At 44.9% G+C, this 26728-nt stretch overlaps 1 protein-coding gene across 1 annotated transcript in view; it reads right to left on the bottom strand.

Moving 5' to 3' along the window:
* LOC142295003 (retinol dehydrogenase 7-like) overlaps positions 1-26728 on the bottom strand; it is a 60169-nt gene that overhangs the window by 10221 nt on the left and 23220 nt on the right. Inside the window, exon 2 of the mRNA XM_075338072.1 lies at positions 19159-19311. Within this exon, the coding sequence (XP_075194187.1) occupies positions 19159-19311 (153 nt within the window). The remainder of the gene's footprint in view (positions 1-19158; positions 19312-26728) is intronic.

A 26728-nucleotide genomic window follows, 5' to 3' on the forward strand; every position in this document is an offset into this window, starting at 1 on the left:
CCAGTCGCTTATTTTACCGTGAATTGTGTCATCATCATTGGGCTGAGTGAGTACCTCCGTGCCGTGCGGCACAGCGCTGCCCCTGCGACCCTGCACCTCATCAGGCCCCGCAACCCGCCTGTCATCCATTCCTACCCCATCACCGGGCCCCGGGACAACCAACCCCCTACCCACGGAGGGGAGGATTAACAACCAAAGCTGCTCCCTGTCACCGCTCCCGGGATCCCCGTTCAGAGCAGCGGTGGTGTCCACACAATCACCACAACCGTGGGTGGCGTCACGGACAATATCCCCAAAACCAAACCACCCCTTTTCACTCACAGGCGAGGAGCGCCGCTCGAGACCCCGGGATCCGGCCCATCGCTCAAGCCACCGAGAAGCAGCGTCCGCAGCAGCCGCGGCAGCCGGACCCGAGCAGTGGGAGAGCGCAGCGTCCCCTCCTCCGCCCGCGACAACTTGGCGTCACGAACAGGATCTTACCGCTCTGCCGTTGGGTAGAGGTGCGCCTTGTTACCGCCGGAGGTGTCCGGCCAGAAAATTTCAGAAGCCGCCATCTTTGGCGCGAAGAGTTCTCGATCGAGCGTCTCCTCGAGTAGTGGAGGCGCGAAAGCCAAAACCCCGCCCCGATAGAGGAGGAGCCGGAAAGAGGCTAAGGGGGACGAAATGGCGACTGGTCGCATGTAGCCGCGGGTATACAGATAGGGACGCCGGGACCCCACGATCCGCTGACCCCTGCAAAGAATGTCCGCTCCACCTAGCTATGCAGAGGCTACCGAGCCGGTTCCCGGGACAGCGGCATGGCTGAGGGCCCGAACGGCAGGGATCTGCCGACACTACCGGAGCCAGATCTGTAGACTGATGGAGCAGTGGACCGCGGAGGTGGAGGAGGCAGCTGCAGTTGCACGGGTGTATGGAATGGAGGCCATGATGGAGGAGCTGGTGAGTGACCCACGCCCCTGTGTCCCCGAGGGACCGGCCGTTGCGGCTGAGGGACCCAGTCTACCCCATGCCGCCTCCGTCCTCCTTGCCCGTGCACCGCGCTGCGCCTGGCCCGTCGGGCGTACACCCCTTCGTAACAGTGGCCGAGAGAGTGGCGAGCCTGGAAGTTTCAGCAGCTGGCGGCAACCCGCCTGGCGCAGGGACGGACGATAGTGATTCCGGGCCTGACACCGAGCCCGTTTCGGAAGAAGATGAAGGAGTCGTCGCTCTGCATGGCATGGAGGCCACATACATCCCCCGGAGTGGAAATAACGGGTATCGGGTGGCCCTTCCTCACCGCGCTTGCTATGCGCTGGAGGGGCTGGTGCCCGTGTTCTTCCACCCAGAGCCGGGTGGGGAGGACGAAAGTGCACAGTAAGGGCAGCGGAATGCCGTTGTCGCCGTCCCCGTTGGGACCACCTATATGTGTTTAAAGTTTTGAAAGTTTTGACAAATGAAAATGAGTGATCAACCGAAGTTCATCTGATTGTCATGCTGATTTGCACCGTTTGTTGCCGGCAGCTGGTCCCCGTTGGGACCCCCTTAACCTTGCATAGAAACTTCTATGAACATGCCTGAGAACTTGCAGGGCAACCACAAACTTGTGGAATGTAAATAAAAAAGGTTTTGGCTTTACCGTTACCGCCTCCGGAGAGGCAGATTGGAGGGAGGGCCCGCAGTGGAGCAGGCTGGGGCCCAGCCACCACCGGAACCGGTGGCTACCCTCTGGGGGTTCCAGGGGCTCCCCATGGACGTGGGTCCCCTGGAAAGGACAGATCCCGCTCGGGTAACTTGGTGCAGGACTGGGGTTAAGGGGTGCTGCCCGTTTTCTTAGGGGCAGCATCAGGGCCAGGTTGCTTGGGTGGGTGAGAGCGGAAGCCGTACCGTTTACAGCAATGTTTAAGTAAGAGTACCTCCCGATGTGGGAAGATGTTATTATACTTGTATGTCTGTTACCGTTTTATCTTTTCATATTTTCCAGTTGGTGAAAATAAAACCGGTGATGGACGGGCAGCCCGAGGACGGTCTGCATTTTGCTAAGGGGGAATGTGTCGCCCTGGACAAGCCAGGGGCCACAGGTAACAACACCACCACACCCCACACTCCCTGCAGGCACATCAAGGTCAGATACAAAACCCTTGTTGCCCTCCCCAGGGGCTGATGTCCACACCAGGGGGTGGAGCCAGGCGGTTGGTCTCCACCCACCAAGGAGTTCACAGTCCTGGAGGAGGGAAAACAGGCAGTTAGAGTGAAGCTAGGAAAGTGAAGGAGTGAGGAGTTAGAGTTTGAAGGAGGAAGTGAGAGGAGCAAGTGTGAGGAGAAAAGTGACAGGAGAAGAGCCTAAAGTTGGTGCGGGTGTGTGGCCCGGACGGAGCAGCAAGGTTGGCAGACAGTGGTGACCGTCTGCAGTGGAGGCCGATTGGAGTCTGCCGTAAGGACCGTGGACGGGTGGTGACCCGGCGGTACCGGACCGGCATACAAAGAGAAGCCAGCACCATTGGCAGGGGCCTTTCGGATCCTGGCAAGGCTTGGAGTCGCCGTGAATTTGCCAAATCCGTTAGTGAAGGGGACCTCCGAGTTTCCAAACAGCCAAGTCCCGATAGAAGGCAACCATCCAACCGTGAAGGGGAGACACCGCCACCGCCAAGGGCAACCGTTTCCCAGGGCCAGCGCCTGCGGGCAAAAGGGGCTCCTCCGGCCCACATCCAGGTCGGGGAGCGGGTTACCGGTGGGAACCCATCAGAATCAACATAGAACTTAGGTGCAGGGAGAGACAGTCATCACTAACCTGCAGGGAACAACAACACCGCAGCCGTCCAAGGGACCCGTCCATCCAGCCGCTTGTTTTACCGTGAATTGTGTCATCATCATTGGGCTGAGTGAGTACCTCTGTGCCGTGTGACACAGCGCTGCTCCTGCGACCCTGCACCTCATCAGGCCCCGCAACCCGCCTGTCATCCATTCCTACCCCATCACCGGGCCCCGGGACAACCAACCCCCTACCCACGGAGGGGAGGATTAACAACCAAAGCTGCTCCCTGTCACCGCTCCCGGGATCCCCGTTCAGAGCAGCGGTGGTGTCCACACAATCACCACAACCGTGGGTGGCGTCACGGACAATATCCCCAAAACCAAACCACCCCTTTTCACTCACGGGCGAGGAGCGCCGCTCGAGTCCCCGGGATCCGGCCCATCGCTCGAGCCACCGAGCAGCAGTGGCCGCAGCAGCAGCCGGACCCGAGCAGTGGGAGAGCGCAGCGCCCCCTCCTCCGCCCGCGACACTACAAGTACCAGAAAGAAATCCCAGGATCACACCATTTCCGTGGTACATACCTGTCATTCCCAATATAACCGGTTGCCTTGTCACAATATATTATATATATATATATATATATATATATATATATATATATATATATATATATATATATATATATATATATATATATATATATATATATATATACATACACAGTGCCTACAAGTAGTCTTCAACCCCCTGCAGATTTAGCAGGTTTGATAAGATGCAAATAAGTTAGAGCCTGCAAACTTCAAACAAGAGCAGGATTTATTAACAGATGCATAAATCTTACAAACCAACAAGTTATGTTGCTCAGTTAAATTTTAATAAATTTTCAACATAAAAGTGTGGGTCAATTATTATTCAACCCCTAGGTTTAATATTTTGTGGAATAACCCTTGTTTGCAATTACAGCTAATAATCGTCTTTTATAAGACCTGATCAGGCCGGCACAGGTCTCTGGAGATATCTTGGCCCACTCCTCCATGCAGATCTTCTCCAAGTTATCTAGGTTCTTTGGGTGTCTCATGTGGACTTTAATCTTGAGCTCTTTCCACAAGTTTTCAATTCGGTTAAGGTCAGAAGACTGACTAGGCCACTGCAACACCTTGATTTTTTCCCTTTTGAACCAGGCCTTGGTTTTCTTGGCTGTGTGCTTTGGGTCGTTGTCTTGTTGGAAGATGAAATGACGACCCATCTTAAGATCCTTGATGGAGGAGCGGAGGTTCTTGGCCAAAATCTCCAGGTAGGCCGTGCTATCCATCTTCCCATGGATGCGGACCAGATGGCCAGGCCCCTTGGCTGAGAAACAGCCCCACAGCATGATGCTGCCACCACCATGCTTGACTGTAGGGATGGTATTCTTGGGGTCGTATGCAGTGCCATCCAGTCTCTAAACGTCACGTGTGTGGTTGGCACCAAAGATCTCGATCTTGGTCTCATCAGACCAGAGAACCTTGAACCAGTCTGTCTCAGAGTCCTCCAAGTGATCATGAGCAAACTGTAGACGAGCCTTGACATGACGCTTTGAAAGTAAAAGGTACCTTACGGGCTCGTCTGGAACGGAGACCATTGCGGTGGAGTACGTTACTTATGGTATTGACTGAAACCAATGTCCCCACTGCCATGAGATCTTCCCGGAGCTCCTTCCTTGTTGTCCTTGGGTTAGCCTTGACTCTTCGGACAAGCCTGGCCTCGGCACGGGTGGAAACTTTCAAAGGCTGTCCAGGCCGTGGAAGGCTAACAGTAGTTCCATAAGCCTTCCACTTCCGGATGATGCTCCCAACAGTGGAGACAGGTAGGCCCAACTCCTTGGAAAGGGTTTTGTACCCCTTGCCAGCCTTGTGACCCTCCACGATCTTGTCTCTGATGGCCTTGGAATGCTCCTTTGTCTTTCCCATGTTGACCAAGTATGAGTGCTGTTCACAAGTTTGGGGAGGGTCTTAATTAGTCAGAAAAGGCTGGAAAAAGAGATAATTAATCCAAACATGTGAAGCTCATTGTTCTTTGTGCCTGAAATACTTCTTAATACTTTAGGGGAACCAAACAGAATTCTTGTGGTTTGAGGGGTTGAATAATAAATGACCCTCTGGATAAACTTTTCACAATTTAAAAAAAAAAAAATAAAAAAAGAAATAACATTCTTTTTTGCTGCAGTGCATTTCACACTTCCAGGCTGATCTACAGTCCAAATGTCACAATGCCAAGTTAATTCCGAATGCGTAAACCTGCTAAATCTGCAGGGGGTTGAATACTACTTGTAGGCACTGTATATTTATATATATATATATATATATATATATATATATATATATATATATATATATATATATATATATATATATATATATATATATATATTATATATAAATAAATATGTATATATATATATATATATATATATATATATGCAAAAAGAAGGGGAGCCAGCACTGCCTATGAGTGGCATGCAACAATGAGAAAGTAAAAAGTGTAATATTCACAAATTCATTCCTACTGTGACAGTTCAATGAGATTTTTGGCACATAATTGATCAATGATTTGAGCCCCCCTGCCCCGTCACGGCAAATCTCTATAAGGGGGGTCCCTACACTATATTTATAATTTATATACGTACCCTAAGGTCTCGTGTAATGCACAGGACCGTATAAGAACATCACCTACCTGAGAAGTGTCAGAACCGCTCCCATGCTGCAAGGGCTGACAACTGCGAGTAAAAGGGCAGTCCAGGTGCCAGCGTGTGTGGCAGAACCACACACACCAGCACAATGTCAGAACTGACCCCCACAGTGCCAGACCAGCAAACATGGATGAAGGGCGGAACAGCCCCAGGCAGGTGGTGCTTAAGTAATAATGCCTATGGAACAGGAGGCGGTGGCTGTGTGTGAACAGGCACCAACATAAATTTTGATGGTAACAGAAGGAATTTGCAAACCACACTGGGTGTGCACGGCAAGGTGGCGGTCAACCACCGACCATCTAAAACGCAAAAAGGAGGGGAGCCAGCACTGCCTATGAGTGTGTATATATATATATATATATATATATATATATATATATTATATATATATATATGCATATTTTATATACTTTTTGTAGAAACATACACTGAACAAAAATATAAACAGAACACTTTTGTTTTTGCTCCTGCTTTTGATGAGCTGAACTCAAAGATCCAAGACTTATTCTTTCAAATATTGTTCACAAATTTGTCAAAATCTGTGTTAGGCCGGTTTCACACATCTGGCTTTTTGCCGGTTTGCCGGATTCGGCGCACGCCAGTACAGTGTATACAGTACAATAGCAGAGCGACAAGCGCCGGTCACATGCTGTCATGTGAACGGAGCATGTAACTCGGAAGTTGCGGCGCTGCCATTGTAGTGCACTGTACTGGCGTGCGCCGAATCCGGCAAACTGGCGAAAAGCCGGATGTGTGAAACCGGCCTTAGTGAGCACTTCTCCTTTGCTGAGATAATCCACCTACCTCACAGGTGTGGCATATTAAGATGCTGATTAGACAGCATGACTATTACACAGGTGTGCCTTAGGCTGGCCACAATAAAAGGCCATTCTAACATGTGCAGTTTTACAGTATAAGGCCGGTGTCACACTTGTGAGTGCCTGACGTGTATCTCTCGCGCAGGGTGGTTAAAAATCAATGTTTTTAAAAAAAAAAAAAAAAAAAATCGGATTTTTTTTATTTAAATCGGATTTTTTTCAATAAACTGCTTTTTGAGGAAAATATTTTACCATCCAAAGGTTCTTCCACCATGAGATAAAGCTGAGTTGTTTAACTCAGTAGAATAAAGGCTGTATATGTGTAACATTCACAATGCCATGCTCTTCCAGAGGTTTCTGTAGGATTAGTGGGCAGTTTCTCTCCTATATTATCACAGACGCTCGCTTTACTTATGCAGTTCTCAAAACTGAATTTGACTCCGCAGAGGTCCCAGCCTCTTCTTCACGGCAAAAATATTACAACATGAACAGAGTTGAGAAAAAGACCTTAATCCTATTGTTCTACAAACCTATGAATACAGAATCAACCCCTTCAGTGCCAAGTCCAAGAAGTTAGACAATATGTTTCTGATTGTTTGGAGTGGAATAGATCTGCACAACACAAGAAGAATGTGAATCTAAGTGTGAGGAGGAGGAAGGGCAAGCAGACAAGAAAATGAAAGTGAAACTTTGAGCACAATACTGCAGAATAGCCACAGACAGACAAGTCTGGATCTGTTTGTGTGTACGATCTGAGGTTTATTACATTCTTTCCTTATAATGGCAGCAGGCCGTAAAAGAGACCCAGTTTGGGAATATTTTAATGAAGCTCCTTCGCCTATCGGTAAGGCAGGCATGCGTGCAAAATGCAAACGATGCAACAAAGAGATGCAAGGCCTGGTGGCGCGAATGAGGCAACATCATGAGAAGTGCGGTGATGAAGATGACCAAAGAAACACTTCTGAACAGGCAGGATCTTCAGGTTGGTAAACATTTTCATTGAATCCTATTTCTAAAGACTGAACTGTCATGTGTGAGAAAAATTATATTTCTTATTATTACTGCTTGTTACTGTCATTTGGTACAGTTATGAAGAAGAACAAATATTCCTTTTGGGGCAGGGGCAGTGATGTGTTGTGTACAGTAAGCAGGAATCGTATAATAAACAAAATAACAGCATTGACTTTTTTTGTTTAGGGGAATTCATGGATTCTGGAAACTATCCACCTCCAAGATCACCATCATCCTGTTCTACAGTTTCAGAGTTATCCATCCAGGATAGTGCTTCATTAGCAGCAGCAGCATCATCATCAGACACCCACAGCCACATATCACCATCACCCAAAAGGAAGAAAAAGCCTTTACCTCCTGGAACCACCATAGATAGGTTTGTGATAAGAACTAGCAGATTAGAAAAAGAGTTGATTGATGAAAAAATTGCCCAGTTTATTTATGCAACGAACTCTTCTTTCCGTCTGACTGAGAACCCACATTTCATTAATATGGTTCAGTCACTGAGCCCAGGATACAGTCCACCCAGCAGAGCTGATGTTGCAGGGAAACTGCTGGATCAAGTGTATGACAGAGAAATGGAGCAATGTGCAACAGCTCTGGAGGGTAAAATTGTTAACCTAAGTATTGATGGGTGGAGTAATGTCCACAATGATCCTATTGTATGTGCTTGTATAACAACAGAAGAAGGTAAAGTCTTCCTTGCACAAACAACTGATACGTCAGGAAATGCACACACAGCAGAATACTTACAAGAAGTGGCAGTAAAAGCTATAACGACATGTGAACAAAAATTCAAATGTCTAGTACGCAGTTTGGTCACTGACAATGCTGCAAACGTATCCAAGATGAGAAGAGATTTAGAAGAGGAGGGAGGGAATACAAAGCTGCTAATAACATATGGTTGCAGTGCTCATTTGCTGCACCTCTTAGCCAAAGACGTAAGTGTTTCAGAAATAAAGGCTAATGTTGTTGAAATTGCTAAATGCTTCCGTAATAATCATTTTGCTGCAGCAGCTCTGAAAAGGATGGGTGGAACCAAGCTAACGCTCCCACAAGATGTTAGATGGAACTCTGTGGTGGACTGTTTTGAGCAGTATATCAAAAACTAGCCTATTCTGATGACACTTTGTGAAGAAAATCGAGATAAAATAGATGGCACTGTCACGGCCAAAATCCTCAACATTGGGCTTAAGAGAAATGTTGAACATATGCTGAGCTTCCTGAAACCCATCTCTCAAGCTTTAAACAAAATACAGAAAAATAGCTGTTTTATTGCGGATGCTGTTGAAATTTGGAAGGAACTGAGTGAACACTTAAAAACAGAACTACACATGGACAGAATTAAATTACAAGCAGTAAACAAACGAATGGGACAAGCACTGACTCCAGCTCATTTTTTGGCAAATATTGTCAATATCCAATATCAGGGTCAAAACCTAAGTGCTGAGGAAGAGGAGTTAGCTATGACATGGGTATCCAGCAATCATCCATCTTTAATGCCAACTATAATGAACTTCAGAGCTAAGGGGGAACCATTCAAGAAATATATGTTTGCTGAAGATATTTTAAGGAAGGTCAAACCAGTAAACTGCTGGAAGTCACTTAAGCGCTTGGATTTAGTGACTGTTCAAGTAATGATTTCACTTTTAACAGCAGTAGCTTCTTCTGCAGGCGTTGAAAGAATATTCTCTTCCTTTGGACTCATTCATTCTAAATTGAGAAATCGGTTGGGACCCAATAAAGCAGGAAAGCTTGTTTTTCTTTTCCAGATTATGAATAGGAACAAAGAAGAAGATGATGATGAAGATGACGACAAGTGAGCTACAGAGGACAGCAGGGACAGTAGTATTTAAGTTTTTCATGTGTCGGCTGGGCTGACAGTCTAAGTTTGAATGATTAACCCATTAAACTGGGGAGAAAAAAGTAATATAAAAAGTGATTCTAAAAATCTTCATCTACTTGCATGTTAAAGTAGCAAGAACTAGTTTAGGTAGAAACTTTGATTTAAATCACTGATTTAAATCAAGCCTTACTGACTAGTGATTTAAATCGTGATTTAAATCAGTTAGATTTAAATCAAATCCACCCTGAGATTCTCGCGCGAGTCTCGCGTGGCATCATCCGACCCGGATTCACACTCTCCTCACAAGAGCGAGTCGGTTGCATGCATCGCTATGCAGCTGAGACACTCTTGTCCATAGAGTGTGAGTCCAGGCCAGGTGATGCCACGCGAGACTCACGCGAGATACACACAAAGCACTCACAAGTGTGACACCGGCCTTAGGGACTCTGGGGGGATCGGGGGTATAAAAAAACAAAACATAACAGTCAGTGTCTGGTATGACCATTACTTGCCTCATGATGTGCTACACATCTCCTTCACATAAAGCTGATCAGCTTGTTGACTGTGCCTGTGGATTATTGGTCAACTCCTATTCAATGTCTGTGAGTATTGCTGAATATTGGCAGGAACTTAAACGCTGTGTCATATATGCCAATCCAGAGCATCCCAAACATGCTCATGGACGCCTCCGGAAGAAGGCACTGCACTGAAATGCGCGTTGGGGTTGTAGCACTGGTCCTAATATAGGTACTATGATTTAATCTTTGCCGATTCTTACACTTTACTAATTCAAGCTACTACCAACTACACAATGTGGACTGCATACCTTAGTGCTGCTGGTTAGCACTCGTTATATTACTAAAAGCACTTGCCTTGTGATTTACTGACTGTACTATTACAAGCACCGTTCTTGTGCTTTACTGCTCGTGCTGCCATTTTTTTATATTATGGACTGGCCACTTTGTTGATAGTGTTATGATATTAATTTCAATCTAGTGACAGTGATGCTACTGCTATTATACTGATTTCTATTCATTATTTATCCTCTATATATTGTGCACTTGTCCCTTTATAGCTATGTTCTAGGAATTGGTAAAACTGCTTTTATTATATATATATATTATTAGTTTCTATGTTGTGCATAAGTTTACTATTATTTAATATTGTGTAGCGGTCACAGTTTTACATACAATTATTGTTTTGATCATCCCTGTGTCTTGTACGGAGGGCCACCTTGTGGCCATTTGTGATACATTTTCATTTTTCTTGTATTTTAATTAAATCAATAAGTTACATTTTATATCGATTTCGGTCTTCAATGCACATTTTTTCTTATGTAAGTTCAATGAGTGACATGTCCGGTGAGTACAACTATATCAGAAAACTGACCAGCAGCATCCACAAATGTGAACAGGCGCCAAAGGAAAAAACAACATAACTACAAAAGCATATCCAGTGGCACTCAGTGATATAAGGATACATTGGCATTGCATTACTGCTATACGACTATTGGAGAAAGGGCAAAAATACATAGCTAATGTGAAAAATGAGTAAAAGGACATCAGCATTGCATAACTGCTTTGGAAATGTTGACATAAAAATATTATTAGCTTATGTATTGGCCAATCCATGTGAGCCCGAAACCAGTGGCTAGGTGATCTCTTTATATAGGGAAACTAACTGTAAATCTGCATGTCTGGGCAGAAAGGTCCCTGGCTAAATACGATGGAGGACACAGACATGCAGATTTTTAATCGCACATAGAGGCATTTATAGTTATATTCCTGTATATGTACATATGCTTATAAGTGTATGTGCGTGTCTGTGGGTGCATGGGCTGCACTGAGACTCTTTCACCCGGGGCCCACAAAAACCCAGGGACAGCTCTACACCTGTGCAATTGTGGTGCCCCTGAGGCTTCAGTAGCTACAGGGTATTGCATCTCACTGAAGGTGCAGTACTCATCCCGGGTAAGGAAGAGGTTAATCGCTGGTGTTTCTCACATTCACAAACCACACACAGTTAGGTGCTTTCTCACTTGGATTGATCTAGGGTAGACAGGGGGGTGGCCATCATGAGGCATGGAACTTTCCCGGTCACTAGGACAACCACCTGGGGGGCGGGCACCACTTGGGGAAAAGGAAGGAGCATCTTCACACTTGGGCAGTTATCCCCGTGCACAGCTTGGGGTGAGGAGCAAGGTCAGGACTACGGTCCAGGCATCACTTTACACTTCTGGGAGCACTACAAGGCCTGGGGCTTGGAGCAGGCAGCACAACCCGGGCTCTCAACAACTACTGGGGATTCCAGGGTCTGCGGAGAGTGCAGGAAACCCTCGCAGCCCATTCCACATTCCATCCATGGGATTGGAGGGACCCCGACCAGAAAGGACACACAGTGGGAACACCGGTGGTGATCTTCGAATTATCCGGGATCAGCTGAGGCCCATCACGGCAGAAACCGGCACTCCGTGGACAGCTAATGGGCAGTGAGTAAAAACCTTGAACCGCAACTACTGAGTCAACCCTGCGCTTCGGCGCCAACGACGACTACAACCACCCTCATCCTCCCCTGGGGCTTCACTCTACCTGTGCGGAGCAGAATCCCACGGTACTTCAAGTCAGGGGTTATCCGAAACAAGAAGTGCTAGGAAGGCGAGTTAACGGTTACCCTTAGACCGGCCTAAAGGATAACTGGTTTCTCCTGGTTTAATCTCAGCATCACCCGGGCACCTCACAAAACATCTAAGGCCCGTTTCACACGTCAGTGAAAAACAGTGACGTTTTTCACTGGCGTGTAAAACACGCACATGTCCCTGCGTGTGCCGTGAATCACGGCACACGTGGGTTGTCTAAGTGCAATCCGGGCTCCGTTATCCGTGGTCCGTGATTGCACTTAGAAATCAATTCATCTGCGCCCGCTCCCGCTGTCCATGGTGCTGATCGCTCCCGCGACGCAGCATCCGGCCGGCGGTGACCCCCGCAGCAGCTGCTTCCGGGTCGGCTGTGTCGCGCATAATGAATATGCGCGACAGTAATCAGCCGGCTTAGAAGCAGCAGGGAGAACGGGCTGCAGAGGACATCGCTGAGTTAAAATGTTTATTATTTTAAATGCACGTTTTTTTCTGGCACGTGTTTCACGGACCACACCACTGCGTGGTCCGTGGAACATCAGTGATGCCAAAAAAAAATGGACATGTCTCCGTGCAACAATCACGCACACGCGGGTACGCTGCACGGAGACACGTGCAGTGAAAAATCACTGACGTGTGAGCAGACCCATTGATTATAATGGGTCTGCGTATGTCAGTGATTCTGGTACGTTTAAAAAAAAGCACAAACGTACCAGAATCACTGACGTGTGAAAGGGGCCTTAAAGTGAGTAAAAACAAGTTTAAAGACTTTCCAGACTGAGACCGAGTTATTCTGGGACCTGTTGTGCTACACACCCGAGCCCCTGGGGCCAGCCTCACTCACGGGAGGCCATACCATCCGACTGCAGACTCCATCAGCCCCAGACGATCGTTAAATCTGCAGTGGCGGTCACCCATAACCCTGACCACAAACCGTGAGTGGCGTCAAGACCCTCACCCTCACTATATATTATATATCTATATATATATATCTATATATATATATATATATATATATTATATATATATATATATATATATATATATAGATATATATATATATCTATCTATCTCTATATATATATATATATATACAGTTAGGTCCAGAAATATTTGGACAGTGACACAAGTTTTGTTATTTTAGCTGTTTACAAAAACATGTTCAGAAATACAATTATATATATAATATGGGCTGAAAGTGCACACTCCCAGCTGCAATATAAGAGTTTTCACATCCAAATCGGAGAAAGGGTTTAGGAATCATAGCTCTGTAATGCATAGCCTCCTCTTTTTCAAGGGACCAAAAGTAATTGGACAAGGGACTCTAAGGGCTGCAATTAACTCTGAAGGCGTCTCCCTCGTTAACCTGTAATCAATGAAGTAGTTAAAAGGTCTCGGGTTGATTACAGGTGTGTGGTTTTGCATTTGGAAGCTGTTGCTGTGACCAGACAACATGCGGTCTAAGGAACTCTCAATTGAGGTGAAGCAGAACATCCTGAGGCTGAAAAAAAAGAAAAAATCCATCAGAGAGATAGCAGACATGCTTGGAGTAGCAAAATCAACAGTCGGGTACATTCTGAGGAAAAAGGAATTGACTGGTGAGCTTGGGAACTCAAAAAGGCCTGGGCGTCCACGGATGACAACAGTGGTGGATGATCGCCGCATACTTTCTTTGGTGAAGAAGAACCCGTTCACAACATCAACTGAAGTCCAGAACACTCTCAGTGAAGTAGGTGTATCTGTCTCTAAGTCATCAGTAAAGAGAAGACTCCATGAAAGTAAATACAAAGGGTTCACATCTAGATGCAAACCATTCATCAATTCCAAAAATAGACAGGCCAGAGTTAAATTTGCTGAAAAACACCTCATGAAGCCAGCTCAGTTCTGGAAAAGTATTCTATGGACAGATGAGACAAAGATCAACCTGTACCAGAATGATGGAAAGAAAAAAGTTTGGAGAAGAAAGGGAACGGCACATGATTCAAGGCACACCACATCCTCTGTAAAACATGGTGGAGGTAACGTGATGGCATGGGCATGCATGGCTTTCAATGGCACTGGGTCACTTGTGTTTATTGATGACATAACAGCAGACAAGAGTAGCCGGATGAATTCTGAAGTATACCGGGATATACTTTCAGCCCAGATTCAGCCAAATGCCGCAAAGTTGATCGGACGGCGCTTCATAGTAAAGATGGACAATGACCCCAAGCATACAGCCAAAGCTACCCAGGAGTTCATGAGTGCAAAAAAGTGGAACCTTCTGCAATGGCCAAGTCAATCACCAGATCTTAACCCAATTGAGCATGCATTTCACTTGCTCAAATCCAGACTTAAGACGGAAAGACCCACAAACAAGCAAGACCTGAAGGCTGCGGCTGTAAAGGCCTGGCAAAGCATTAAGAAGGAGGAAACCCAGCGTTTGGTGATGTCCATGGGTTCCAGACTTAAGGCAGTGATTGCCTCCAAAGGATTTGCAACAAAATATTGAAAATAAAAATATTTTGTTTGGGTTTGGTTTATTTGTCCAATTACTTTTGACCTCCTAAAATGTGGAGTGTTTGTAAAGAAATGTGTACAATTCCTACAATTTCTATCAGATATTTTTGTTCAAACCTTCAAATTAAACGTTACAATCTGCACTTGAATTCTGTTGTAGAGGTTTCATTTCAAATCCAATGTGGTGGCATGCAGAGCCCAACTCGCGAAAATTGTGTCACTGTCCAAATATTTCTGGACCTAACTGTATATATATATATATATATATATATATATATATATATATATATATATATATATATATATATAGATATATATATATACATATAGATATATATATATATAGATATATATATATATATATATATATATATATCTACATATATATATATATATATAGATATATAAAAAAACACCGACATACCTGTTGCCAGAGATGACCAAGTGAAGACCCTGTGGCATCCCTGAAGGTGGAGCAATGTCCCTGAGGCAACTGCTGCAGGTGGGCGACACATATATATATACTACAGAGTCCAGGGGAGGTGGGGGCAGCTCTGGAGTGCTGCTGGGGACTGGTGAAAGTTGCAGGAGGCAGCGTTAGATCTCCTGCTCCCGCTCATATAAAATGCACTGCCGCTGTCCATCACCGTGGTGCTGAAACCGCACCGCAGTGATGGGCTGGGGCAGCGGCGCATATTATATGTGCCTGCGCCCCCTTTGATGGCACATGACCCCCCTGTGTTAGATATGGCCCCCATGCTGCTGCCCATAGTAAAATAAAAAACTCTTTATTTACCTCCTACAGCGTGTCTCCCCGGTCTCCCTGCTGCCACTGTGATCAGGCACGCAGAGATGATATCACTCTGAAATATTTGCAGCGAGTTTTTTTCTGACTGAGCACTCCGCCCTATAAACCAGGCTGTGTTCACAATCCTTATACCAGGAGTCCTAGCTGCCCAGACATGGAGGTTAGTCCAGATAGTGGCATTTCAAGTTAGATGTTTAGTCTAGCTGCCCAGACAAGGATGTTTTTAACCTAGATAGTGGCATTTTAGTTAGGGACCCGGAATATTGAGATTTACCTTGCCATTTGGTGTCCGGGCTTACATGCATTGGCCAATTCATAAACTAAAAATCTCATTCTTTCATATAGCAGTAATGCAGTACCAGAGTTCCCTTATACATTGATGGCATTTAGTGTGCGGCTGTATCCATTTTGTATTTGCTAGGTTTTTTCAGCTGGCACTTATACACACTTGTAGGATGTGCAGGTCAGTCTTTTGAAATATTTATAATCAGGTGCGTCTTATAAAGCGAAAAATATGGTATAAGTTTTTGGCACTTATATCTTTATACAGGATGGAGCCATGCCTTTTAATGTAGGCCTTGTATATTGGAGTTCCCGTGTGGTGCACATATATAGTGCTGGGCAGCCAAGTCTAGTCTAATAGTATGGACGTCATCAATAGGCTGTAAGCCAAACACTGTGCATCTATATGTGTGAACGGCGCCCCATACAAGCCATTTGTGTGCAATTTTAAGTCTAAGCATTCACCCTCACCATGGAGTGGCAGTGTGTGAGTGGTTGCTCCATCACCTGTTGTCTTCATCTTTATTAAGGGGTTTTGCTCCATCCTGTGAGTGCACTTGTTTCTGTGGCCTGAGCAGGTAAACTTTGTTGCCAGTGTATGAAACAGGAAAGCCAGCACATAATGTGCACTGCACTAAAATTCCAAACTGTGCTTTTTATTAAAACTAGAGATTTTTGGCAAAAAATTGCAATCTTTTGAGCTACCCCACCACGACACAGCAAATCTCTATGGGGCAGTCCTACTCTAACATATTCTATTTAAAGGGAACCTATCACCACTTTTTTGGCGTATAGGCTGCGGCCACCGCCACCGGGCTCTTACATACAGCATTCTAACATGCTGTATATAAGAGCCCAGGCCGCTGTGAGAACATAAAAAACACTTTATAATACTTGCCTAACGGTCGCGCGGTTGGCCATATGGGCGTCTCCATTGTCCGGTGCCGGCACCGCCTCTTTTGGCCATCATTGTTCTCCTCTAGCCACAGTGCATGACGCGTTCGACGTCATACACACTCGCTGGCATTCAGGTCCTGAGCAGGTGCACTTTGATCTGCCCTGAGCAGGGCAGATCCAAGTATTGTAGTGTGCATGCGCAGGACCGGCGAGTGTGTATGACGTACAGGCGTCATGCACACAGGCTTCAGAAAGAGGACGAAGATGGCCGAAAGAGGAGGTGCCGGCACCGGAGAACGGAGACGCCCATATGGCCAACCGCGCGACCGTTAGGTAAGTATTATAAAGTGTTTCTGTTCTCACAGCGGCCTGGGCTCTTATATACAGCATGTTAAAATGCTGTATATAAGAAAAAACAAAAAGCCAGCACCAAATGTGCACTTCAGCACTAAACATTCCAAACTGTACTTATTATAAAAAATTTTTTTGAGATTTTTGGCAAAAAATTGCAATTTCTTGAGCTGCCTCGCCACGTCACGGCAAATCTCATTAGAGGCAGTCCTACACTAAAATATTTTTATAAAATGTGCCATACGGCCTCACATATGAATAGTAGAACTGCTCTCAGCAGCACTCACCTGGTCTATTTCAATCCCGTACCCATGACTGAGTCATGGCTGTGGGCGGGACAGGTCCAAGCAAATGCTGCATGAAGTAAATAGCCTGTGGACAAAGCCTGATGACTCAATGTGAACAGTCACTAACCGCCAAAATCTAGACAGATGGAATACATCCCAAATTGGGGTGCATAGCAAGGTGGAGGTCAACCACCGACCAATTCAATGAAGAAAAAACAAAAAGCCAGCACCAAATGTGCACTTCAGCACTAAACATTCCAAACTGTACTTATTATAAAAAAATTTTTTGAGATTTTTGGCAAAAAATTGCAATTTCTTGAGCTGCCTCGCCACGTCACGGCAAATCTCATTAGAGGCAGTCCTACACTAAAATATTTTTATAAAATGTGCCATACGGCCTCACATATGAATAGTAGAACTGCTCTCAGCAGCACTCACCTGGTCTATTTCAATCCCGTACCCATGACTGAGTCATGGCTGTGGGCGGGACAGGTCCAAGCAAATGCTGCATGAAGTAAATAGCCTGTGGACAAAGCCTGATGACTCAATGTGAACAGTCACTAACCGCCAAAATCTAGACAGATGGAATACATCCCAAATTGGGGTGCATAGCAAGGTGGAGGTCAACCACCGACCAATTCAATGAAGAAAAAACAAAAAGCCAGCACCAAATGTGCACTTCAGCACTAAACATTCCAAACTGTACTTATTATAAAAAAAATTTTTGAGATTTTTGGCAAAAAATTGCAATTTTGCCAAAAATTGCCAAAAATCTCAAAATTTTTATAATAAGTACAGTTTGGAATGTTTAGTGCTGAAGTGCACATTTGGTGCTGGCTTTTTGTTTTTTCTTCATTGAATTGGTCGGTGGTTGACCTCCACCTTGCTGTGCACCCCAATTTGGGATGTGTTCCATCTGTCTAGATTTTGGCGGTTGGTGACTGTTCACATTGAGTCATCAGGCTTTGTCCACAGGCTATTTACTTCATGCAGCATTTGCTTGGACCTGTCCCGCCCACAGCCATGACTCAGTCATGGGTACGGGATTGAAATAGACCAGGTGAGTGCTGCTGAGAGCAGTTCTACTATTCATATGTGAGGCCGTATGGCACATTTTATAAAAATATTTTAGTGTAGGACTGCCTCTAATGAGATTTGCCGTGACGTGGCGAGGCAGCTCAAGAAATTGCAATTTTTTGCCAAAAATCTCAAAATTTTTATAATAAGTACAGTTTGGAATGTTTAGTGCTGAAGTGCACATTTGGTGCTGGCTTTTTGTTTTTTCTTCATTGAATTGGTCGGTGGTTGACCTCCACCTTGCTGTGCACCCCAATTTGGGATGTGTTCCATCTGTCTAGATTTTGGCGGTTGGTGACTGTTCACATTAAGTCATCAGGCTTTGTCCACAGGCTATTTACTTCATGCAGCATTTGCTTGGACCTGTCCCGCCCACAGCCATGACTCAGTCATGGGTACGGGATTGAAATAGACCAGGTGAGTGCTGCTAAGAGCAGTTCTATTATTCATATGTGAGGCCGTATGGCACATTTTATAAAAATATTTTAGTGTAGGACTGCCTCTAATGAGATTTGCCGTGACGTGGTGAGGCAGCTCAAGAAATTGCAATTTTTTGCCAAAAATCTCAAAATTTTTATAATAAGTACAGTTTGGAATGTTTAGTGCTGAAGTGCACATTTGGTGCTGGCTTTTTGTTTTTGCTGTATATAAGAGCCCGGTGGTGGTGGCCGCAGCTTATACGCCAAAAAAGTGGTGACAGGTTCCCTTTAAAATGTGCCATACGGCCTCACATATTTAAAAAAGTAGAACTGTTTAAAGCAGCACTTACTTGATGCTTTTGAGTCCCGTACCCATGACTGAATCATGGCTGTGGGCGGGACAGGCCCAAGCAATTCCTTCTTGAATTAAATAGCCTGTGGACAGGGCTTGATGGCTGAATGTAAACAGCCACCAATTGCCAAAATCAGACAGATGGACTGTACAATGTCTTAGAAACTCCCAAAGTACAAACTGACATCTGGAAGTGTATACTCATGTATTAGGCAATGTTTTCCCTAGTAAATGATCATTATAGACTCCTGCTTAGAAAGTCACTGTTCTTTATATTCCCTGGAAAGTGCAACCCACAGCAACAAAACGCCTCAGGCGGCAACCACATCCTTGTTACCAAGAACGGAGACAGTAATTAGGATTTCTTGTTACAACTAATCCGATCTATTAAGCCATTTTATTTTCTAGTACGGATCTCACCTTTATTTTTCCTGATAAGTGGAGCAAAAGCCAGGGTTGTCCTGATGCCTCCCAACAGGTTGACGTCAAGTACTTTTTGGTATTTTTCTATTGTTAGCCATTCGACCATTCCCCACATGGATATACCAGCATTGTTCACAAGTCCCCATAGCCCTGTAATGAAGAACAGAAAAATAATGCCTTTTATCAACACAGTAAAGTAGTAACCACAAATCCGGTCAAATACTTAGTGCCTTGAAAAAATATTCTTACGCTGTGAATTTTTTAACATTTATTCACATAATACCCACAAATTTTATTAGGATTTTATGTGATATGCCAACACTAAAGGATGCTTTACACGCTGTCGAGCTCGATAGCGATAGCTGGCAATGTCGTGTAGCTAGCGATGTCGTGCGTGATAGCACCCGTCCCCATCGTTCGTGCGACATTTGGTGCTCGCTGCCGTAACAAACATTATAGCTACGGCAGCGTCACACACACATACCTTTGCAGCGATGTTGCTGTGACTGCCGAACAATCCCTCCTTCAAGGGGGAGGTGCGTTTGGCGTCACTAAGCGGCCGCCCAATAGCAGAGGAGGGGCGGAGATGAGCGGCCATAACATCCCGCCCACCTCCTTCCTTCCTCATTGCCGGTGGACGCAGGTAAGGAGATATTCGTCGTTCCTGCGGTGTCACACATAGCGATGTGTGACACCGCAGGAACAACAAAACGTTGTACCTGTGACAGCAGCGATATTAAGGAAAGGAGCGACGTGTCAACGGTCACCGTTTTTGAACAATTTTGCGATCGCTGGTCGTCGCTCCTTGGTGTCACACGCTGCGATGTCGCTACCGGCACTGGATGTGCGTCACTAACGACGAGACCCCGACGATATATCGGTAGCAACGTCGCAGCGTGTAAAGCAGCCTTAAGTCGTAAATATTTATGATGTGTAAAGAATATGATACATGGTTTTCTAAATATTTGAATACTATAACATTGAAAATTGTGACATGCATTGCACTCAGTCAATGCTTTGTAGGACCTTTTGATGCAATTACTTCTTCACGTTATTCGGTGTATATCTCTACCAGCTTTGCACATCTAGAGGTTGAAATGTTTGCCCATTTTTCTCGGCAAAATAGCTTTAGGTCAGTAAGGTTGGATGGAGGTGTCTGTAAACAACAGTTTTCAAGGCTTGCCACAGATTCTCAATGTAATTAGGTCGGTACTGTGACTGGGCGGTTCACACACATGAATAAGCTTTGTTCTAAACCATGCAATGTAGCTCTGGCAGGATGTTTAGGTTCATTGTCCTGCTGGAAGGTGAACCTATGCCACAAACAAGTCTTTTGCAGCCTCTAACAAGTTTTCCTCCAGGATTGCCCTGTATTTAGCGCCATCCATTTTCCCATCAACTATGACCAGCTTTCCTGTCCCTGCTGAAGAAAAGCCTCCCCAAAGCATGATGCTACCACCACTATGTTTGATGGTGGGGAAGGAGTTTTCCGCCACGCATAATGTTTTGCTTTTAGTACCAAAAATTCTACTTTGGTCTCATCGAACCAGAGCACCTCTTACGATATGCTAGCTGTGTACCCTATATGGCTTTTTTGAAAATGCACAAGGGGCTTTTTATGGCTTGCTTTAAAAAATGGGTTTTTTTCATGCTATTCTTCCACAAAGGCTACATTTGTGAAGCAGAAGACTAATAGTTGTTTTGTGGAGAGTTTTTCTATATGAGCTATAGATATCTACAGCTCCTCCAGAGTGACCTGGGTCTCTTGGCTACTTTTAAGTAGTGCGCTCCTTGTTTGGGATGTCAATTTAGATGGATGGCCAAGTCTTCGTAAATTTGCAGTTGTGCTTTACTCCTTCCATTTTTGGATAATTGATTCAACAGTGCTCCATGAGCTGTCCAGAGCGTGAGCTATTTTTTGTTACCTAACCCTGCTTTATTCATCTCCACAACTTTATCCCAGACCTGTCTGGTGTGTTCCTTGGTTTTCATGATGGTGTTTGATCCCCAATTTTCTCAAACAAACCACTTACGCCTTCACTTAACATCTGTAGTTATACTGAACATAAATTACATACAAGGGACTCAATTTACTAATTAGGTGATTTCTGCTTGGCAATTGATCATTCAAGATTTTAATTTAGGGGTATCACACTATATGGGGCTGAATACAAATGCTCGTCACAATTTTCAAATTTATAGTTTAAAAATATTTAAAAACCCATGTATCATTTCCTTTACAATTCACAAAGGACTTGGAACTCTGTGTTGGTATATCACATAAAATCCCAGTAATATACAGTTACAGTCGTGAGTGTAACATGAAAAAATGTGGAAAAGTATAAGGGGTATGAATACTAATTTCATTGAAGACACTATAGCTCTTCCTTACTTATGTCTAGTATAAAATGTTACATCGGTTTAGGGATGTGCCATTTTGTGATGTTTTTGGGATGGATAGATATTCCAATGTTGATTTGGATTATCAATAGAGACTATTGTGTTGTTAAGAATTATTTGGGTAAAATGTGTAAGAGCACATTTATACATACATATGACCAATGTTTGTCCAGTCAGATGAAAAGTGGTGTGTAAATGCCCACATGGTCTGTCTGAAATCTGTTTCTTATGCTATAGAATTATTATTAATAATAAAAAATAAATAATATTTATTATTTTATATAGCACTATCAATTCCACAGCACTTTACATACATTGGCATCCCTTTCCCCATTGGGGCTCACAATCTAAATTCCCTAGCAGTATGTTTTTAGAGTGTGGAGGGAAACCGAAGAACCCGGAGAAAACCCATGCAAACACGGGGAGAACATACAAACTCCTTGCAGATGTTGTCCTTGGTGGGATTTGAACCCAGGACCCCAGCGCTGCAAGACTGCAGTGCTAACCACTGAGCCACCGTGCCATGCTTAAAGCACCACTCCAGTGTTGAATTGTTTTTATTTTACTGGCCAGAATGGCATCACTAAGCTCTATTCTCTGCCCGTAGTAAAGTACTTACCAGCCACCGACTTCGATCTAGTCCCATTCTTGTGACCACAGCTCATGACTGACCAAAGTTGCAGCTAATATTCACCAGCTCTCTATGTAAGTCTATGAGAGCCTTGTTCTGGCCCTCATAGGTTTACAGGGAGAAGTGATTTCCGGTCTGCTCAGCAATCACCGGCAGGTCACAAGCTACAGTAGACGACTAGAGCAGCCCCAGAACAGAAGAAGATGGTAGATGCAAGTATTCTACTACATGCAGGGAACATACATAAATTAAATAAAATGCTAGAATGGTACTATAAAGATCTTATAAACAGAATGATTGTAGCATGTATTCAGATATCTGTCAGCTCCAATGTAAGAAATAGGAACGTTTTATCTTAGGATGATTACAACAGATGGAGAAGGTAATATCTGTTGGTGTCAATGGTGACCTCAGGCCAAGATTGGTCCCATAAGTCAAAAATCTTTGTGTGAAAATTGATCTTAACACTTCAAATCAAATCAAATCAAATAAGCTTTATTGGCAGGACCAAATACAAATTAGTTTTGCCAAAGTAAGTGTACATTAGGGACTGGGACTGTGGGGATGGTGGGTGGGGACTGTAGGAAGGATGGATGGGGCACATCCAGGGTGGCGACACATCTAGGGTGGGTGTGGCGCCCCAGGATCTGGTCGCCACAACAGCATTGCCCCTCCAAAGGGTTAATGCTGAGCCTGGAGGTAATTGGGAGGTCTATTGGCCAGTAAGTTTAACATCCAACGCAGTTTCTCCCTCAGGCCAGCAGGGGGAGCTCTGAACCTGGAGTTCCAGGGAGCATTCCTTAAGTCTGACCTGAGGGAGGAGTTAGTGTTCAGTCTGTGTAGAGAGAGCAGAGAGAGCAGACGCAGAGTAGTGCTGTCCTGCGGACTGGGGCCTGGAGCTGGAGTAGCTTGGCCCAGTGAAGCAGGAGGAGCAGAGAGGCACAGAAGAGACTCAGACATCGGAGTCTGTGGTTGCCAGGGTGTAAAATCCTTCCCTGGTAGCCGAATCCGGAGGGCAGGAGAGCTGCAAGCCCCCTGGCCCAGAAGCAATCTGAAGGTACAGCTGCATCACCAGGGCCCGGTGTAGACTCCAGCAGAGAAGCACCAGAGAGGGCCTGCGCAGCCTACCACACAGAAAAAGGGACGAACCACAGGTCCCAGCAGCAAGAGGGCCATTGCCAATCCAGAGAGCAGGGTCCTATAACAGTAAGGAAAGAACAGGAGTAGGCCTCATACTCATCTGGCCAAAAAGATACCTCAGTTACTTCCAGGCCGGCCGGATCCCTCTACCACCTGTAACGGTCTCCCAGGACTAACCGTTTGCCAAGTAAAAGAGGAGAAGGTAAAGGGACTACTGTTTGTGCCTGTTTCTTTCACTGCCTGTTGGCCCTGCACCGTATTATTCACACAACATCACACCATAGACTCTCACGAGCACCAACTGTTGCCCCGGGGTACCGCTCCACCTGTGGGGAGCAGGACCATCCAAGCTGCCATACCATCAGCCCCGGAGGCCCCATACAGCAGTGGCGGCTTAATAGCCGCAAACCACAGGTGGCGTCACGACAACCATAAACTTTATTCACCAGCCATATTTAATTGACACCCACCAGGGCCACGGAGTCGGGTACCGCCACCACTGACGACCCCCGAACTAGTCCGGCCCGGCACCGGGTGTCCCATAGCCCTGGGGTGGGTGAGTCATGGGAGCTATGGAAGTCCATGGCTTATGATGGGGCATATCCAGGGTGGGGACTGTAGGAAGGCACTTTATGCCCTGAGTTGTGGCCTGAGTTACAGTTTGTACCACAAAACTGTGCCGTATCACACACACCATATATTTATAGAATATATAATATTTATTCATTTATATAGTGCTATTGATTCCACAGCCCTTTATATACATTGGCAACACTGTCCCCATTGGGGCTCACAACCTAGAGTCCATAAATTTATGTCTTTGGAGTGTGGGAGGAAACCGAAGAACCCGGAGGAAACCCACGCGACAACAGAGAGAACATACAAACTCTTTGCAGAATTTGTCCTTGGTGGGATTTGAACCCAGGCCCAGAGCACTGCAGTGCTAACCACTGAGCCACCGTGCCTCCCACCATAGTGCTACTTCTTAGCTTAAGGTTATCCTCGGGAATAGTGAAAACCTTCTGGACTCCCAGAATAGTCAGCAAATCTCCCTGGCATTTTCAAACCTGCCTGAAGACTCCTGGAAAACAGATATTTTGGGAAGTTTCTTCATTAAGGTAGACAGAGCCGCCTGGCACACAGAGGGGGTGTGACTAGGAAAGGGTAAGGGCTATGAAAGGCATGAGTTGATGGGACTCTATTTGTATTGTGCCATTTTGAAAGCTGAATATGAACAGATGGCAAGTATCTTTAGAAGATGAAGACACAACCGCAGCACACTGCATCTCTTCAAGCTGCTGCACTTCTTTTTATGAAGACTCAGCTGCACTCAATAGGCAATAACTGCAGTCTGTCTGGCCTCATTATACAAATTATTTCTGATTTATGTGGTAAGAATCCCAAAAGACAAAATAACAAAAAGGAGACAGTTGCACTCTGCAGTGTTAAGATATGTGTAACAATGAATGTGGGAATATAGACATGCAACTGCTATGAAAAACATGTAAAAATTGAGATATGGCCAATTTAACGTGAGCCCAACAGCCAACTGCGAGGTGACCTCTTTTTATTAGGCCCCTGCCTACTCTAATGCCTCTCTTTGGGTTAAATAAAAACAAACCCTCTAATTGATGGGCGAACAGGAACCTGCAAATGAAGAATTAAAATTGCCTAAAGGCCCCGTCACACACAGAGATAAATCTTTGGCAGATCTGTGGTTGCAGTGAAATCATGGACATATTGTTCCATTCGTACACAGCCACAAACCTTGCACTGATTGTCCACAATTTCACTGCAACCACAGATCTGCCACAGAGTTACCTCTGTGTGTGACAGGGCCTTAAAGCTGAAGAGCAGGAGTGCTTAATCAGAAGACATGACCGAATAATCAAAGAAAAAGGCTGATGACACCAGTCTTTTTCTTTGATTACACTTTATTGAGAGGCAGTACCCCCTTACTACTTGCAATCACTCCGGATCCTTTTCAGCTCTACTCACACCATATAAACGTGTACATCTCTCCATGTTCCTTATACTGCCCCTGGAAAAAGCGCCTCTTGCGAAACGATCGTTGGGAGACCCCCCTCCCACCCACTGCGACCTCATACCATCATAGGTAATTATTGGGAACTTTGTACATCTACTTTGCTGGTTTATAATGTACTATTCATGGACTCTTTCACTCTTTACTTCCTTACCCTGTGTCTTATCTATTTGACTCCTATACAATTTATCAGTCAGTATACGTTTTAACTACAAGATTAACCCTTACTGGCCTTTTTACCTTGCTTGCATGTGTATTCATTGTGTGGATTGGACATTTTATTATATTATAGACACATACTCAGTCTTTCACCCTTGCTGTATGTCCACCCCAGCCACATGCTTTTAATATACACATGCCAGTTTTCCCGTTATCTTGAGTACACACTCATTTCTATATGGAATTAGTTCCCATCTTAAGACAATTTTACTTGTGAAATTTTTACCAGTTTCCCCTGTTCTCAGCCCCCACATTTGTGCTAATCACTGGTTTTTAATATCATCACCAGCTTTCCCCTGTTGCCATATTTAAAGATTCATAGGTGGTCGTGCTGTCCTGGGAGGGGGGGCCCTTACCTTCTTTTCCGGTCTTAATCTGTGCAGTTTATTAGGCAAATCTTTGCTCTCTTTGTCCTTGTATCTGATCTTAAGTATTTTACAGTTTGTTACTATTTTTTCACATTTAATAAAATATTTAAATATTTCACTTCCAATTTCTTGGTTTTGTTCTTTCTTTTCTCCTCTTTTAAACATGTTTCTTGAAGAAAATACCCACTTGGGTACCACTAAATAGTTGTCCCCTAGTGTATCATTCCAATTGTTATGGCCCCTTTTGCATTATGTCTATTGCACCTTTTATAGTATGCACCAGTTCTGCATTTCCCAGTCTTAGGCCAGAGTCACACTTGTGAGAGACTCGTGCAAGTCTTGCATCACATCACCCAACATGGCCTGCAGCTCTACGGACAGGAGCGTCTCAGCTGCAAAGAAATACATGCAGCCGACCCGCTCCTGTCAGGAGAGTGCGTGGCCATGCCGGGTGAAGCGATGTGAGACTCGCGCGAGTCTCTCACAAGTGTGACTCCAGCTTTAGGCTGTGTCCGCACTTTGCGTTTCCACCTGCGTTTCAGCTGCTTTTTAGGTCAGTTTTGAACTGCAGCGTTTTCATGCCAAAAAACATGCGTTTTGATTTTCCATAATAGTCTATGGAAAATGTTGATTTTCTGTCCCCACTCAAAACGCTGCGTTTAATTTGCATATTTTGTAGCAAAAACCATGCGTTCAAATAAGCAGCATGTCAGTTGTTTTTGCCATTTCTGCTGCGTTTTGATAACATTGAAGTCAATGAGAAGT

Source organism: Anomaloglossus baeobatrachus, chromosome 3 (genome assembly GCF_048569485.1).
Source record: "Anomaloglossus baeobatrachus isolate aAnoBae1 chromosome 3, aAnoBae1.hap1, whole genome shotgun sequence".
Classification (NCBI taxonomy): Eukaryota; Metazoa; Chordata; class Amphibia; order Anura; family Aromobatidae; genus Anomaloglossus; species Anomaloglossus baeobatrachus.